This window comes from Martes martes, assembly GCF_963455335.1.
Source record: "Martes martes genome assembly, chromosome: 1".
In the NCBI taxonomy this organism is placed as follows: domain Eukaryota; kingdom Metazoa; phylum Chordata; class Mammalia; order Carnivora; family Mustelidae; genus Martes; species Martes martes.
The window spans coordinates 212,569,170-212,587,064 of NC_137888.1; the positions used below are offsets into that span (position 1 = coordinate 212,569,170).

General features: G+C 43.7%; 1 protein-coding gene across 1 annotated transcript in view; it reads right to left on the reverse strand.

Moving 5' to 3' along the window:
• Positions 1 to 353: 353 nt before the first annotated feature.
• The window catches only part of ADGRE1 (adhesion G protein-coupled receptor E1), a gene marked incomplete at its 5' end in the record, with an annotated part of 47,895 nt that continues 30,353 nt past the window's right edge, over positions 354 to 17,895 (reverse strand). Inside the window, 10 exons of the mRNA XM_080821883.1 lie at positions 354 to 720; positions 2,849 to 2,953; positions 3,068 to 3,236; positions 6,164 to 6,255; positions 8,689 to 8,755; positions 11,729 to 11,964; positions 13,237 to 13,431; positions 14,935 to 15,105; positions 15,548 to 15,753; positions 16,906 to 17,025. Coding sequence (XP_080678009.1) covers positions 715 to 720; positions 2,849 to 2,953; positions 3,068 to 3,236; positions 6,164 to 6,255; positions 8,689 to 8,755; positions 11,729 to 11,964; positions 13,237 to 13,431; positions 14,935 to 15,105; positions 15,548 to 15,753; positions 16,906 to 17,025 — 1,367 coding nt within the window. The 3' untranslated portion in view covers positions 354 to 714. The remainder of the gene's footprint in view (positions 721 to 2,848; positions 2,954 to 3,067; positions 3,237 to 6,163; positions 6,256 to 8,688; positions 8,756 to 11,728; positions 11,965 to 13,236; positions 13,432 to 14,934; positions 15,106 to 15,547; positions 15,754 to 16,905; positions 17,026 to 17,895) is intronic.

The following is a 17,895-nucleotide window of genomic DNA, read 5'->3' on the forward strand; positions in this document are numbered from 1 at the left end:
CTCACCCACATAACTGTTTTTTTTAAATTATTATTTTTTATTTGTCAGAGAGAGAGAGAGCACAAGCAAGAAGAGAGGCAGGCAGAGGCAGAGAGAGAAGGCAGCTCCCTGCTGAGCAAGGAGCCCAATGCGGGACTCGATCCCAGGACCCCAGGATCATGACCTGAGCCAAAGGCAGCCGCTTAACCAACTGAGCCACCCAGGCATCCCCCACATAACTGTTTTAAGTGTTTGCACAAAAGTGTTTGCACACAAAAAAGTCTATGTGTTTTATTCATCCCCTAGGGCCATCATTACTGCTTTACTGACCATTTCTTTAAAAGCAAGAGGAGGCTTTGTCAAAGAGTCAGTCAGTCAGTCATATGACAAATCATTTATTGAGGGCTGCTCTGTGTCAGGCTCATGGCAGGTGCCAGAAAGGCACGCTTGTGGCCACGCACCAACAGACTTAGGAGAAACCAAAATAGCAACCAGGTAAGCTTGGTCTTGCCATCGCACTGGGATCTGTTACTTCCACAAAATTCTAGAAACTCAAAGAGCAGAACATGGAAGATGAACTGATCATCTGGGACAGAAGTTCTTGTTTTCCAGAGCATTCTGGGGCTGGGAGATCCCGTATCTGTGCCTTAAGCTGTGCCTTTCAGAGTAGGCTCCTGTAGGCACCTGCTTTCCTCAAATGTTGCTTCATGGCATATTTGAAAGTAAGAAAGAACTTTAACCCTGTGAGGGAGAAATCAGAATTAGAACCAACAGGATTATTACAAATGAGATTCCATGGGTCTTATAAATACCGAGAGAGAAATACGTCAACAAACACCAGAAGGATAAACACTAAAATGTTAGCAGTGATGGACTCTAGTGAGCAGTGTGTTTGTCTGTAGTGCCACAGGCACTAATGGCAAAAGAGCTGTTCTCAACCTCTTCACTGTGGATAGTGTCCACTCTAGAAGCAAAAAAGCCAAATACTTGTTTTGTCAAATTCCTTTGTAACAATGTGTCATCACGTGATACAGTTCTGATAAACTAAGTGAATGGGAAATCCACTGAGGGGTTTCTGGGAAAGCTTTTTTTTCCTGGGAAAGGGAGAAAGCTTCGCCACTTCTGCACCATCCCTCTTGCCTTCAACATGGTCGTGATGTCTGGAGCTATGGCAGCCATCTCACAACCACGAAAATTGAAAAGCAGGGAAAACCTAGATCCTTTACAACACTCCTGAGCAACAGAACCAATAGCAGCAACAGCTAACTCTGAGCTTCTATTCTTGCAAGAAAAAAAGGAGAAGAAGAAGAATTTCTTATTTAATTAAACCACTGAATCTTAGTTACTTGTGTTTGGAATAAATCAGTGAAAGTATAAAAAATCCTAATCAGGGGTGGAGGAGCCATTGTGTAGAGCAAAGTTTTACAACTCTGCAAATTTTTTTTATTTAATTTTTGTTCATTCATTTATTTTTTAATTTAAATATGATGAGCACTGGGTGTTATACTCAACTAATGAATTGTTGAACATCATATCAAAATCTAATCTAGCATAACAAATAATATGGAGGACAAGGGTAGATGGAGAGGAGAAGGGAGTTGAGGGAAATTGGAAGGGGAGGTGAACCATGAGAGACTATGGACTCTGAAAAACAACCTGAGGGTTTTGAAGGGGCGGGGGGTGGGAAGTTGGGGGAACCAGGTGGTGGATATTAGGGAGGGCACGGATTGCATGGAGCACTGGGTGTGGTGAAAAAACAATGAATACTGTTACGCTGAAAATAAAAAAAAAAAAAATCTAATCTAGCTTGGCTAACTGAATTTAAATACAACTCTGTAAATTTTGAATAGAGATGATAGCAATGCAAAATTATTTGGAATGAGGTGGAAAAAATGTTTTGCCTCCATTTGCACATTTGTTTCAATGTCTCTGTAACTGTATATGTTTAGTATAATTCATATAATTCATGTTAATATATATTTAATTCATGTTAAATACATAACATGAAATTTTATGTATTATATATAATTATGTACTAATTATATAACTTTATAATTATACATATAATTCTTATATCTATATATCTATATCTATCTATATATAAAATTATCAACAAGAGAACCTGGCAGATGTTTTAACTGGCTCAGAAAAGAATGCAAAGTATAGACATGTGTATGTGTTACATAATACATATATAATATATACTACATATAATTTATACAAAATATATAAAACATTACATAATTTGTATATAATGTATGCAATATATATCTATGATACATGTTACATAATACATTATATATATTACATAATATATGTATCTGTTCTGTGCATTCTCTTTTGAGCCAGGTTAACATCCGCCTCACTCCCTCACTGATTAATGAGTAGAATAAAATATTTAATGTAGGGGCGCCTGAGTGGCTCAGTGGGTTAAAGCCTCTGCCTTCAGCTCAGGTCATGATCCCAGAGTCCTGGGATTGAGCCCCACATCAGGCTCTCTGCTCCGCAGGGAGCCTGCTTCCTCCTCTCTCTCTGCCCTCCTCTCTGCCTACTTGTGATCTTTGTCTGTCAAATAAATAAATAAAAAATCTTTAAAAAGAAACATTTAATGTATGCTCACATTATATCTGTATGAGTCATAGTTCTATCTTGTTTAGCTCACACAGCTACTAAGGGGCAAAGCTGGGATTTAGCCCAGGAAGCCTAGCTCCTGAACCCCAACTCTTGAACACCACACTTTAGCAAATGTGCTAATATACATGGACACACTTAGCTCACAATAGGTACTCAGTGCACAGTGGCATCTGGTGTTGCTAAGAAGCAGTGTTTCCATCTGAACAGAACCCACATAAAACCCACAGGCTCTCACCGTTTTAGAAGTGGAGGGGACGGAAGACAGTAATATCCCTGAGCTCTGGGTCTCCGAGCTGGGTTTCATCTTCCTGGTAATCAATCTCCTGTATTCTTCCCGTACCTGGATGGAAAGACACATCGCAAGAAGATGAATTATTCCCCAGGTGCAGGGATGTGAGCTGACACAGGCATGTTCCCCCGAAGATTGGGGCTGGGAAGGGCAAATACTGTGTACCTGGCGGTTGAGCAGACAGTGAATGACGAAGATGAAGACCCCCTGCAGGCTGTTGATGATAGTGAAGAGGTAGGCCATGATACTCGCCATGGGTCCAATCTGGAAGAGGCCCAACACCCAGGAGCACCCCAAGATGAAGAGCTGAGCAAAGGCTTTGAGTGTCAGTAACCTAGGGGAGAAGATTGGGAAACAGTGAAGTTCTGGGCAGTGGCTGTTGTCCTCATGGACTGCGCTCCCACCACTCGCCCGCCACCTGGGTCTCCAAGCCCAGAAGCAGGGAAATCGAGTCCCGCTGGCACTTAAGAGGCAGTTGGCCTACAGATACACATGCCACAAGGACGTGTGGACACACACATTTAATGTAATAGTGTTGATAGTGATGAAAATGCTCAAAGGACCTACAGGTCAAGAACTGAGGACATGTTAAATGAGTGGTAATGTCGTAGGATGAAATACAAGGACATTTTTTTTCTAATCGAAGAAAAACTTGCATAATACAAAACTCACCATTTTAACCACTTAAAGTGCGCAATTCAGTGGCACTTAGCACGTTCACGATGCTGTACAAACATCATCCCCAGCCACTTCTAAGACATTTTTATCACCCCAAAAAGAAACCCCACACCTATGAAGCATTCGTTCCCCATCCCCTCCCCAACTAAAACAACCCCAGTGTCCATCTACTTGAGAGGAGATAAACAATATTTGGCCCATCCATACCCTGGGATATTACTCAGCCACAAGAGGGAATGAAGTTCTGATATCAGCTACAATGTGGATGATCTCAGAAGACATTATGTCAGTGAGAGAAGCCAGTCACAGAGGGACACGGAGTATATGATTGCATTGATAGGAAATGTCCAGAATAGGCACATCTATAGAGAATAAAACCTAAGCCAATTCACAGATGCAGTGGAACTCCAAAGTGGAGATAAATGTGCATTAAAAACTGATTTTCAGTACTCTTGCTTTCAAAAAAAAATAAAAGCAAATAATAAAAACATTTTTAAAAGATTTTATTTTTAAGTAATCTCTACACCCACATGGGGGTCTAATTCACAGCTCTGAGATCAAGAGCTGCTTGCTCTACTGATTGAGCCAGACCAAGTTGCCCCATACAACCATTTTTTTTAAATTTTTTTAAAAATTTATTTATTTGTTAGAGAGCAAGCGAGCACAGGCAGACAGAGTGGTAGGCAGAGGCAGAGGGAGAAGCAGGCTCCCCGCCGAGCAAGGAGCCCGATGTGGGACTCGATCCCAGGACACCGGGATCATGACCCGAGCCAAAGCCAGCCACTTAACCAACTGAGCCACTCAGGCGTCCCACAACCATTTTTTTAAAATGAGCTGAGAGTGACCATATACTATGGGGGTAAAGGTACAGGCTCTGGGTAGCTGTGGAAACTGCCTCAGTTTCCTCAAATTGATATAGGGACAATAATGCAATTCCTGCAGGGTGATATTACTTGTTCTACAGATTAAATGAGATAACAAAATTCTAAGGGTGCGTACAGTAGTGTCTGGCACAAAAACATTTTTGTTAGTTGTTTTTAGCCATAAGTATTGATATGAAATCAGCTACCTATTATGTGGAAAAATCCCAAAGTTCAGAATATGTATAGTATCTACTCATTTATGTAATAGAAGGTGAGTGTGTATAGAATATCCTGGAAGGAAGCTCAATTCATGTGATAATTGTTGCTTAAGGTGGGAGAGATCTGGAGAACTGGGGGTCCGGGAAGAGAGAAGGAATTGCTTTCCATGTGTTCCCCTTTTCGCTGCTTGATTTTTCTTAGCATTGCATGTATTAACTTTGTTTTATAATTTTTGCATCAACTTTTTAAAAATAATTTTTAGGGAAAATGTTTTTCTAAAAATTTTTTCTAAAGATGTTTTTCTAAAAATGTTTCTAAAAATTATTTAAGATAGATGAGGGATTAGATACTGACAAGAAAACAAGCAAAGGACATCATATGGTTCCTGACAATAAAACCTAGGCAATGTCTGACTTTGGTAGGTTCTTAAGATGAAGATTAGTTGAGAGGTGCCTGGGTGGCTCAATCAGTTAAGTGGCTGCCTTTCATCAGACTCCCTGCTTCTCCCTCCCCCTCTGCCCCTCCCCCCCTGCTTGTGCTCTCTCTCTCAAATAAATACATAAAATCTTTTTTTAAAAAAAGATTAGTTGAGTGATGAAGTTAAGAAACACAAATGGCCTATAAAAGCATGAAAATGTCCCACATCTGTAAGATAAAATAATATATACAAAACTAACATAATATGATAGAATCTTTCACCTATTAAATCAGCAAAAAGACACAACAAAAATGATACATTCTGGTGTTGGCAAAGCTGTAGGTAAACAAACACTCTCGCCAATGGAAACACATTTTCTGGAAAACAATTTGCAATATGTATTCAAAGTGTGACAATCCAACCTGCCATTTGACTCAGGCAGTTTTATGCCTACTGTTATGATCCAACAACCACCGACGTGGAAAAGGATCTATCTACAAGGGTATTCAAGACTGCATTATTTATAATAGCCCAACTCGCCCCAAGAAATCAGAAACAACGTGAATGTCCATGAATAAGGCATGATTTAAGTAGCTGTGCTGTATTCTTACACCGAAATATTTTACCAAAAAAAGATATTGTCAAAGAATGTCTAGTTAAACTAAAAAATATTCATGATATTAAGAAAAAAAATCATTACAAATATAACGTAGATGGCATGATTCTGTTTTTGCAAATATGCACATAGCATTGTGCACAGTAGATGAGTTAGAAAATATATTAATAGTTTCAACATAGGAAACACTCTTCCTGGTAACTGTGTTACTGTTTCATAAGCCAGATAAAGTGGGCAATGTTAGTATCCCTAGAGTACAGATGAGGAGACAGTTTCAGAGAGGTTATGTAACTTGCCTAAGGTCACACAGCTTATAAGTGGCAGACCTGGCATTCGAGACCCCAAATCTAGACTCTGTGCTCTTCTGTCCTGCGCACAGGACCAGGCATATGAAAGGTACTCAGTGAATGTTTGTGGGGAAAATGAGGGAGATTGGAAAAGGAGAGAAAAGAAAGGAGGGTCTGTACCTGGTGTCTTTGAGTGTTGAGACTTCAGCATTGACACTGGAAAGCTTCTGCCTCAGGACACACAGCGTCCAAGTCAGGAGGATGGAATTGATCTACAAAGTCAAGCAGAAAGGACTGAGAAATTGGGTATAGAAATGGACAATGGCCAGACCACCTACCTGTGAAAGACTCATAGTCTGCAGTAAACACTCCAGGAAGCAGTCGACCCTAAACAACCAGCTCTTGATTGGTAACTGACAGCCTCCCTAATTTCTGCCCTCACTTCCAATTCAGAACCAAAAGGAGAAAGCCAATATGCTCCCCTAAGCATTCACAGAGGATGCTCTGCTTTGAGTTAGCTTGCCTGTAGGGTCCCAAAGCCTACATCCTCTGATCAGGGCACACCCGAAGCCTTCCCTTTTTTACCCCTATAAAACTTTCCCACTCCTCTGCCTGCTTTTGAATCTCTGCAAAGTGCAAGTGATGGTGACTGACTCCCTCACTATAGCAATAAATAGCCTTTGCTGGTTCTCATCTGGGTGATCATCACTAATTTTCACTGTATGCATATGGAAAGTGAGAATCAAGATTGGTGCCCTGTTTGGGTTGAATTGTTGAAGACCTAACCCCCAGGACCTCAGAATGTGATCTTATTTGGGGTTAGGGTCTTTACCAGGGGTGAACAAATTAAAATGAGATCATAGGTTGGGCCCTAGTCCCACATGACCTTATAACACAGGGAAATTTTGGCACAGAGACAGTCAAGCACAAAGAGAAGACAAACGTCTATGAGCCAAGAAACTACTGAGGTTAGAAAACTGGAATGGATCCTTCCCTTGAGCCTTCAGAGAGGACATGGCCCTGCTGACCTCTTGATTTTATACTTCTGGCCTCCAGAGCTGTGAGACAATACAATTCCGTTGTTCTAAGCCACCTTGTTTGTGATGCTTTGTTATGGTAGCCCTAGGAAACTAATACATACCACCCCCCTGCAGGTCTTACAGAAGTCAGTGCAAAACCCGTCTGGAGGAATACAGTCTCAAGAATTCCCAGGATTTAAATCAGTGAGATAGGAGCTCACAATGAACAATTATAAGTGACACAAGGAAAAAAGCTACCATGAGTGAGAGTCAGAAGAAACATCATCTTGCAGGACTGTTGAATCTGGGTTAGAGGTAAGAAGGCAAGAAGATGGTGGATAACACCCCTAGGTTCCCAGAGAGCAGAACAGTGGTGATCTAGGTGGGTGCTAGGGCTGGGGAGTGGACAGGGGAAGATGTTGGTCCACAGTTACACAAGGTGAATAAGTTCTAGAAATCTTATGTATAGTGTGGTGACTACAATTAACAATACTGTATTGTATACTTGAAATTTACTAAAAGGGCAGATCTTAGCATCCCAGTGCTCATAGCAACAATGTCCACAATAGCCAAACTATGGAAAGAGCTGAGATGCCCTTCAACAGACGAATGCATAAAGATATGGTCCATATACATAATGGAATATTACTGAGCCATAAGAAAGGATGAATACCCAACTTTTGTATCAACATGAACGGGACTGGAGGAGATTATGCTGAGTGAAATAAGTCAAGCAGAGAAAGTCAATTATCATATGGTTTCACTTACTTATGGAACATAAGGAATAACATGGAGGGCATTAGGAGAAGGAAGGGAAAAATGAAGTGGGGGAAATCAGAGGGGAGGACAAACCATGAGAGACTGTGGACTCCGAGAAACAAACTGAGGGTTTTAGAAGGGCGGGGGTGGAGGGTGGGTTGGCTTCATGATGGGTGTTAAGGAGGGCACGTATTGCATGGAGCACTGGGTGTTATACGTAAACAATGAATCTCGGAATACTATATCAAAAACAATGACATATTGTATGGTGACTAACATAACATAATAAAAATAAAATAATAATAATAATAATAAAGAAAAAGGAAAAGGAAAAAAGGGCAGATCTTAAGCGATCTCACCACAAAAAAAAAAGAAAAAAGAAAGAAAGAAAACCAGTAACTATGTGAGGTGATAGATATATTCATTAGCTTGATTGTGATTATTTCATGGTGTATACATACGTCAAAACATCAGGTTTCACATCTTAAATATATACAATTTTTGTTTGTCAGTCACACCTCAATAAAGCTGGGGGAAAAAAAAACTCTAGGCTTTCCTTTGCTTTCAACCCTCAGTTTTCTTCTCCTCCCTGACCATCAAATACTCTTAATTTCTTTCTCCCTTTTTTTTTCTCTCATTCAGTGTCTAACCTCAGAAGACATCAACAGACCCATTCTCACTGAAACACAAAGGACAGATAAGACTGTGGTCCCTTCCAGGGGATTTGCATGTTGGCAGAGAAAAAAAAAAATCACAAGTCAAATAAATTACACTCTAATTTGGAAATCTCAAGAACCAGGGATCAGAAGGGAGAATGTTTGAGAGGAATGAGTGAACTCAGCTCTGCAAATTCCACTGGCACTCCCTGATCCCCTGGGTCTCCTTGTTCCTGCACTAAAACATACTGCGTCAAGCGATTTTTCTTACCATGATGATGGCACAGACTGGCCCCAGGAAACTCCAGATGAACCCTCTGTCTATATTCAGCCAGCAGCTATGGAAAGAAAGAGGAGTCAGTGCTTGTCTCAGTCTTGACCCTACAGTTACTCATACCCCATCGAAGGCACTAACGGAGGAGAGTATAGGGAGATAGCCCTGAGATGAAAATTCTCATGATGCGGCAGGTTACAGTTCAGTTTCCTTTGGGACACAGCAAGTCTTCTTTCAGACTTTCCTCCTGGGTAAATATTCCTGAAGTATTCACTAGGTGCCATGAGTAGAGCTCATCTTCAATTCATAATCTTTGTAACCTCTTCTGCCCTATTCAGACCTCTTCACCGGTACACCTGCTCCTTCAAATCTCAGCTCAGATGTCATCTCCTTTGAAAAGCTGCTTCTGACCATCACTACTCTTGGTCTATCTCTGGCAGGGCTTGCTGGTTTCTTTCTTTTATTTTTTAAAGATTTTATTTGTTTATTTGACACAGAGAGAGAGATCACAGGTAGGCAGGCAGAGAGGGGGGCAGGAAGCAGGGTCCCCGCTGAGCAGAGAGCCTGATGCGGGGCTTGATCCCAGGACCCTGAGATCATGACTTGAGCCGAAGGCAGAGGCTTAACCCACGGAGCCACCCAGGCGCCCCTGGTTTCTTTCTTATAGCATCTATTGGTGTAAATTATGGTGGTGTTTGTTTCCTTGCAAATTGTCCTCTCCCTACAAGACTGTGAGCTGTATGAGAATTTGGACTTTGGACTTTTGTTCATCTCTGAATACCCAGCCCTCAGTGCAAGTCCTGGCATGGATGAGACATTCTATGATTATTTCTTAAAAGAAATGGAGGGAAGGTGGGGGAGAGGAATGGAGAGAGAGAAGGAAGAGAGAATTCATTGCCTCTTTCCAGCATGTCTCTGGTAATTTGTTGTTTTCACCATTTCACAACCATTCCACCATGTTCAGGAACAGCACCCCAATATTTCTTCAGCAAAAGTGTGCCCCCCTCTCCACACAAGAGAAGGAAAATAATCATGTTCGGCCAATCAGGCATTCTCTCCCTGGAACATGAGTCTCCAAGTAATAAAAAAGATGTAAAATGCACAGAAGATGCTGTCCCTGTTCTTTCAATAAATTTACTTCAGTAAATATTGGCCAACTTCCTTATCAGTTTCTGCATCTCTGGCTGGAGGCATCGGATCGAAAGCTCTGAGAATTAGCTGTCTGGGAGCAGCCCTCAACCAATGGCTGCTGGGAGGGAGATGGTCAACAAGTATGCCCCCTGGGTGAGATATCAGAGGTGCATGCCCTACATAGTTTCCCAGAGGTGCCCACTGGACTGGAGCCCATTACCCGCAACCACACCTGCTCAGAAATGCACCGTGTTTGCTCCTTCTCTTCCCCATGCCTAGTGCTTCTTCTGAAGGTCATCTCAAATCCTTGTCAGTACTCCTCTCTTCCAAAACTTTCTGTGGTTTTTACCACCTGGAAGGTATTCTCCAAATTCCATGCCCCTCCCCCAGCCCAATCCATCCGTCCTCCAAACACACCTTGACCCCTCCCTTGGGAAGCTATTGCCTTCACCTCTGTTGCCATCCCCTTTCCTCTTTGCCTGTGTACACTTCAATGGAGCTTTCAAGACTCATTCAAATACCACCTCCTTCAGGAAGCCTTCCATGAACTTTCCCACTCCCATGTATTATCACCCTTCTCTGGTCTGTGTCAGTGCTTCTATTACCCACACCAACATCGGACACTTCATCATGGTGGCTTTACATTGTCACTTTCATCTCCTGATAAGTCAAATCCGAATTCAGTCTGGACACTTCCTAGCTTCCTAGCTAACTGTGCTGAGCCTCATTTCCTCTGAAGCTACTACCATTCATTAAACCGTTACTTTATGTACCACCATGTGTAGCAGCACAGGTTGTACACTGCAGAAATCCAGGGGACACTCTTCATACTGTACACGATGGAGACTCAGTCCTCGCACATAGGATTTCGGTTGAGAAGTACCAGAGGTAATACATGTTTGTAAAGCTTGCAGGATTTAGGTTTGATGAGTCCCCACTTACTATGGATTCCTTACCATCACATCTTATCTCATGACCTCACCTGAAATATAAACCATCAGTAGTAGGCAGGGAGGAAACCTGGATATTCAGTTCCATCACCAAAATAAAGGGGGGGGATCAGATGGGGAGAAGAACCATGAAAGACCATGGACTATGGGAAACAAACAGGGTTTTAGAGGGGAAGGGATTTGGGGAGATGGGTAAGCCCGGTGATGGGTATTAAGAACGGCATGTATTGCGCAGAGCACTGGGTGGGTGTTATATGCAAACAATGAATCATGGAACACGATATCAAAAACTAATGAGTTACTGTTTGGTGACTAACAAAACATAATAAAAAAATAAACAAATATCTTAAAAATAAATAAATTATACTCACCAACACACTACCTAGAATCCTCTCATATGAACCATGTGATAAACAAACCCTGCTTTAAAATGGACCATTGTGATGATGATGATGATGATGATGATGATGATGGCCTGTGTAATGCTTTACCCTGTGCCAGACACTGTTCTAAATGTTTTGCAAATAACAACTCATTTAACCTTCACAACACTATGATGTAGGCATTGCTGTCAACCCCTATTGTATGGATGAGGAAATGGAAACAGTATGGAAGAGGTTAAGTGACTTGCCAAGGTAGCACAGCTAAAAGGTGGTAAAGCAAGGATTCAAACTCAAGCAGACTGGCTCCAGAAACCATGATTTTAAAATTTACAACCAAGTTCATTGTTTACACCACCACCATTTATATTATAGTGCAGATAGTGACTCCTAGATTTGTGTAGTGTACAACCTGTGCTACTGTACATGGCAGCCCTGAGACTGACAAAACATAAAGAGCTCAATAAATGGTAGACTCAAATACCACTACTGTTATAGCTCTTCTTGGTGTTCCTGTAAATATCATCATGAACCCTGGCAGTAGGCTCCTCAGGGAGAGAGAAAGAGATCACTTACCGATTATGCATCCCATAACCTTGTGGTTGCACACTGGCAGAGACAGCCACCACCACCACTGGGAGCCCATAGCCGAAGACACAGAGGTACCACATCTTGATGTTGCGAGAGCTGAAGTAATTCACCACTTTCAGGTTCCTGACCATAAGGAAGAGCATCACAGCCTCCACCAGCATCCAGAAAAAGCAGGCCAGGAAAAGGTAGTGCAGGAAGCCTGCAATGATGGCACAGCCCATCTGGAGAGGAGAAGCATGCACATTCAGGATCCTTCCACCCTCCCCCCACCGCCCAAGAAGCAGATCCAGACAACAGTGGGGGTACACTTTGATTGGAGTTCCCCAACCACATCCCATTCCTTCATTCCACAAACCTTTATGGAGATATTCTTCCCTGCAGGTGCTATCATCTCTTTGGTTGCAGGACCCATTGTCCTGGTTTGCCTGGGACTGGTTTTTCCCAGGACATGTGACTTTCAGTGTTAAAACTGGGAGAGTTTTGAGAAGGGATAGTGGATCACCCTACCTCGGAGGATGTTTGAAGATATTGAGTGTGGGGGTCAGGAAACCGTAGCCATTGGACCACCTGTCTGTTTTGTAAATAACATTTCATGGGCACATGGCCACATTTATTTCTATATTTTCTATGGCCGTTTTCACGCTAAAACAGCAAAGTTAAGTGGTTACAACAGAGACCCTAGGATCTGCAAAGCCAAAAATATTTATATCTGCCTCTTTGCAGAAAGTGTTTGCTCACTCCTGGTCAAATGGTGGGAGTGACACATACTACTAGCGTTGAGTTCTGGGAAGCTAAACATTCCACAATGAGGGGGTTGATTCCACATAAAGAAGGATCACTCCAGGCAAAATGTCACTAATGCTCCTTCTGTAAAAATCCTGAGAGCCTACCATGTTCCTGGTATAGTTATAGGGAGTAGATTGGCCAAAGTTCTTGCTCATAGTCTAGTTTAGGGGTGTAGATACACAACAAGTAAAACGACTAATAATCATAATTGTTTCAAATAAATGCTCAGAAAGAAAGCAAAATGGACTGGTAAGGGATAGAGTTTCTCAGCTGTGACATTATTGATATTTGTAACATTACTGCCAGGTTCTTTTCTGTCTTGGGAGCTGTTCTGTGTCTTGTAGGGTGCTTGGCAGCATACCTAGTCTCCACTGGGTGCCAGCAACTCCCTTACCAATACCGTCTCTAGATATCACCGAGTGTCCTCTAGGGGGCAGAATCCTCCAAAATAAAAACCAACGGTTTACACGGTAATGGGGGGACCACCACAGTATATAAGATGACCAGGGAAATGACTTTAAACTGAAACCTATCACAAGAAGGAGTCCACCAGGTGAAGAGCTGGGAACAAGTATCAACAAAGGAGGGCGTAGTACATACAAAGGTCCTGAGGTGGGAACTAGCATAGAGGTTGTTGGGTAGGATGAGCAGGGGCAGATGTGGACATGGTGAGGCTGAGTGAGGACACAGTCTAAGGGATATGAGACCTGGTTGCCAGTCTTGTCTACACCGATGATGAAGAGAGTCTTGGCCAAGAAGAGGCAGATGCAGAGGTGCAGGTGGAGGTAGGTGTTGTGGTTGCGAATGGCACGACACAGTAGGAAGGTGGCGATGGCCAAGACGAGACACACCAGGGAGATGATTATCCCCACGTGGCTAATGAGGTACAAGGAGAACTCCATCTGTCAGGAAGGAGATATACCACTCAGAGAGGGACTGACATCCCTCCAGGCAGAAAAAAGAATTATCCAGACTCCTGACTGGGGCAGAAAGGGCTCAGGGAACTTTTCTCCCTTTGACACTCAGAGTGAACCAGATATTGTCTATCATCATCCTTTGGAATCCATCAGCACCCATCCCCTTGACTCCCCCTCCCCTGTCCTGTGCCCCACCTCATGTCGTACTAGAGCAGGATGCCTATAAACTACATTTCCCAGAATCTTCTGGGGGCTAGGGCCCTGAATGTCATTTAGGTTCTCCACCAAGAGGTATGCACAGAAGTTCTGGAAGGCAGAATGGAAGCAGATACCAGCTTTCTTTCTGCAGGCAGGAGCAAGTTATGGCTGGGCTCCACATTCCAGCTGCCCCTTCTTTGAGTGCATGGGTATGGAGCGATCTGACAGCAGCAATTTCTGACCTCTGGATGGCAGCTGCAGAAGGGTGATCTTGAAGACAAACCCCAACCGCAGGCCCTGACTTCAATTCCTCCATCCCTTCTCATGATTTTGTGAGCATCCCATTCCCTGCTCGAAATACCTAGAGGGGTTACTGTTTCCTGCCCTGAACCAGGATGCTCCACAGCTGTTCGGAGATGCCCCAACTTCTGGGAGTGGAAATGGCAAGCGGAGTCCTTCCCCTATTCACCATTAATCTTCAATTTTTGAGTTCCTTCTGTGTATTAAAGATGTGACAAGGCACCATCTGACCAGCTACTCTCTATGATTTTGTGATGTGGTGGCTAAGAGAAGGGAGTACAGTTCTGCCAGTTCCTAGTTTTATGAGCTTGGGCAAGACACTTAACTGCTTTGTGCCTCGGTTTCCTCATCTGTTAAAAGAGGATACAAACAGTAACCCTCTAGGGTTGTTGCAGGAGGATTCAATGAAAATACTGAAAGTGCTCACAGCTGTGCAGGAAATGCACTGGGTGTTCCGTATGTCTTTCCTGTCCACTGAATCTACCCACTCACCAACGCTCACTTCACACCCCATCCCCTCCCTGACTGCTTGCTGGCTCTCACCAACACACTTCTGAATTCCCATAGCACTACTTCTTATACCATATACATGGTTTTGTGGAAAGAGACATCTGGAGCTAGACTCTCCAGGGTTCGAGGCTTGTCTCGAGTTTCCTAAGCAGGTGGGCTATGGAGCCTCAGCCCCCATCCTGTAAAAGGGCTTGAAAACACTTAACTTAAAATAAAGGGTCCAACACAGTAGGCGCTCTGTAAATGGGATCTGTGATTGTAATTGTCCCAGCATCTGCTTAGGGTTACTTCTCATTTGATAAGTGCATGTCACAGCTTCCCAGCCAGGCCCTGAATTCTCCAAGGGCAGAGTTACTGCACACCCCATCTGTCGCCCATGACTCCCACAACACCCAAAGCCATGAGAGACGCACAATGGATATTTACTCAATATTTTCCCCTTGGGTTTGGGGAGCCAGAATACAGAGAATCAGTACTGACCGTGAGCTCCCCGGAAGCCATGATGATGGCCAGGCTCATCATTTGGTTACAGCTGCAGACAGTATGTGTCTTGGAAGCTTCAAGGACCACACAGCCAGAGGACATCCACCTACCACCCTCCAAGTTGGTGTCCCAGGAAACACAGATAGGTCTCTCAAATTCCTGCTTTGGCTGAGAATGGAAAGGCTCTGGTCACCTGAGATGCTCTTTCAAACGGATTCAAGAGTCATTTGGGGCAAGAAGATGCAGGTGTGTTTGGGAGGGAAACGAGGTATTTCTGTGTGCAAGGAGGAAGGGAAAGATCTCAGATATCAGATCTGCCTCTAGCGCTGACTTGGTCGTAGGTCATGTGAATAACGTTCCTCTAAATGTTCCTGCGTGAACATCACTTAATCTGAGCCCAATCTTGCACAATGATGGATGGAAGAATAACACATAGAAATAGGGAAGCCCTCTCCTCGGGAGGTGGATTTGGGGGGTCAGCTTGAGTTGCAAGAAACTGTAGGAGTTTGCCGCCTTCACAGGTCCCTATCAGAAAGGAAACTTGAGCCCACTGGGGGATGGGACATTCTCCATAGGTAGACGGGGATTCAGCAGGAACCTCTTCACAAACCTCAATGTTCTCCAGCATGTAAATGACTGGGCCAGAGAAGCCATCTTTCTTCTCCCCAGTCATGATGCCCTGTACAATGCGAGAATTCATCTTCACCTTCAACTTGCTCTGGAAGTTGGCCAAAGGGGTCTGAGGGTCTTGGAAGAAGCTCTCGTCTAAAAAAGACTCCATTCCCAAAAAGGAGACAAAAGCCACCCCAGTGGGCCCTGTGATTCCCCCAAAGGCAAAAAAAAAAAAAAAAATCATTTGCTCAGTAGTGATGATAGATGACCCAACACGTACACACACACACACACACACACACACACACACACACACACTTTAATATCCCACGCACTCTGTACCCCACCGGCCCTCTCTGAGGATGGCAACCCCAGTACAACCAGTGGGCTTCGAGATTGGTGACTCTCATGGGAACCATTAAAAAAAAAAAAGTCCTGAGTCCCTCCCACCTGGAGAAATGTTGGCTACATTTAAAAATAAGTTTAAATTTGTATTTTTAAGAGACAGTCAAACTGAGCAGTGGAAATAAGTTTGCCTCCTACTTTCATGGTTATTCTTGGCTCCCTCTTTTAGGTAGGCTTCCCCTTTCAATGTTGGTGGTCTTTAGGGATGTCCCAGGCCTGCTCCTTGAGCCCTCCAGCCTGCAGATGGATGGGGGAGTGGCCAACAGCAGTCCACCGGCCAATCTGGTCATTGCCTCTTTTGTATAAATAAATATGTGGCTACAACACGGCCACGCCCATTCATGCATGAACACCTTTGCACGGTGAGGGACTGTATTGCCCTCAATGCTAAAATATCTACCAACCCGCCCTCTACAGGACAAGTTTGCCAATCCCTGATACAGACCAGCGCTGTCCGCCTGCTATACAACGTGAACTGCCAGGTAATTTAAAATTTTCTAGTAGCTACAATTTTTAGGAAAGCCAAAAACAAGTAAGAATTAATTTTAACGATGTATTAACTCAATACATGAAAATAATTATCATTTCAACATATAAGCAATATAAGAAATACGAATGAGATTTTTCTATCTTTCATTTTTTTTTTTGTACCAAGCCTTTGGAATCTGGTGTGTAGTTTTACACTCACAGCCTGGCCACATTTCAAGTGCTCGCTGACAAAAAGGGCCAGTGGCTGCTTAACTGGACAGTGAAGGTCTTGGTGCCCCATTATTGTGAGGGGATCTATTTATTTAACATCTGACTTCCCCAGCTGATGGAAAACTCCCTGAGGACATGGCCCTCACCTCACTGAGCCCTTCACCAATCTGGGCACCTGCCAGTTGATGGATGGACGCGTGCAGACTGATTACACCACACCCACCCTCCTCGATTCTCAGTCCAAGTCAGTACCTGCGGAGTCAGACTCTTCGATGGTGGAACATGCGATCTCCATCTTGTCCCCTCTGGCTTTCAAGTGAAAGGTCATGTTCTTTTCAGTGCATCCTCCCTTGATAATTTTGCTTTCAATTTCTAAAAGGAAATTGAAGTGAAAGAAAACTGCGGTGAAGCGTCTGCCTTCAGCTCAGGTCACGATCCCTGCATCCTGGGATCAAACCCAGCATTGGGCTCCCTGCTCAGTGGGGAGCCTGCTTCTCCCTCTGCCTGCTGTTCCCTCTGCTTGTGCGTGTGCTCCCTCTCCCCCCTCCCCTGCTCTCTGACAAATAAGTAAGTAAAAATCTTTAAAAGGAGATAGGGAGACTTTGCCTGAAGTCACTCAGAAAGGGAGTCCTGGATCTAATTTCTGTCCAGAAAAGTTATATATACCTCACTGCAAACAAAGAATAAAAAGTCCGGTTCATTACTGGGATGATCTTGAGCCCTCGATGAGTGACAGGAGGATGGGAGCCCCAGACAACTAAGAATCCAGCTGGAGCTGTGGGAGCGCGCTCTCGCCCCAGAGGGGGTGCGTCAGGGAAAGATGGGGTTGAAGTCAACAGTGACGGAAAGCAACTGTCACGACCCTCTAGCGACTCTACATTTAGACAAGTTTTCTGAAGCCAAAGAGGAAGGGGCTGGGGCAAACCCAGCAGACCGGACCAGGGCTCTGCCACTCACCAGCTGCGCCAAACGGAACAGTGACTTAAATTACCCTCTGAGCCGCAGGTCTCGCACCTGTAGCACGGCCATAACTACGGGGGTCTTCATGAAAACTAAATAGGTAAGGGAACCGGAGGTTTCCTTGTAAAATATAAGCCAGATCATGCCATGCCTGTTCTCAGACTCTCCAATTCTGTACCCCGCCCCCAATCTTCCTTCAGATGAAATCCTGAGTCCCTACATTTGTCTGCGAAATCCACCCCTCCCCTCCTTTTCTGACCCCTTCTCCTGCAGGCTCTATGA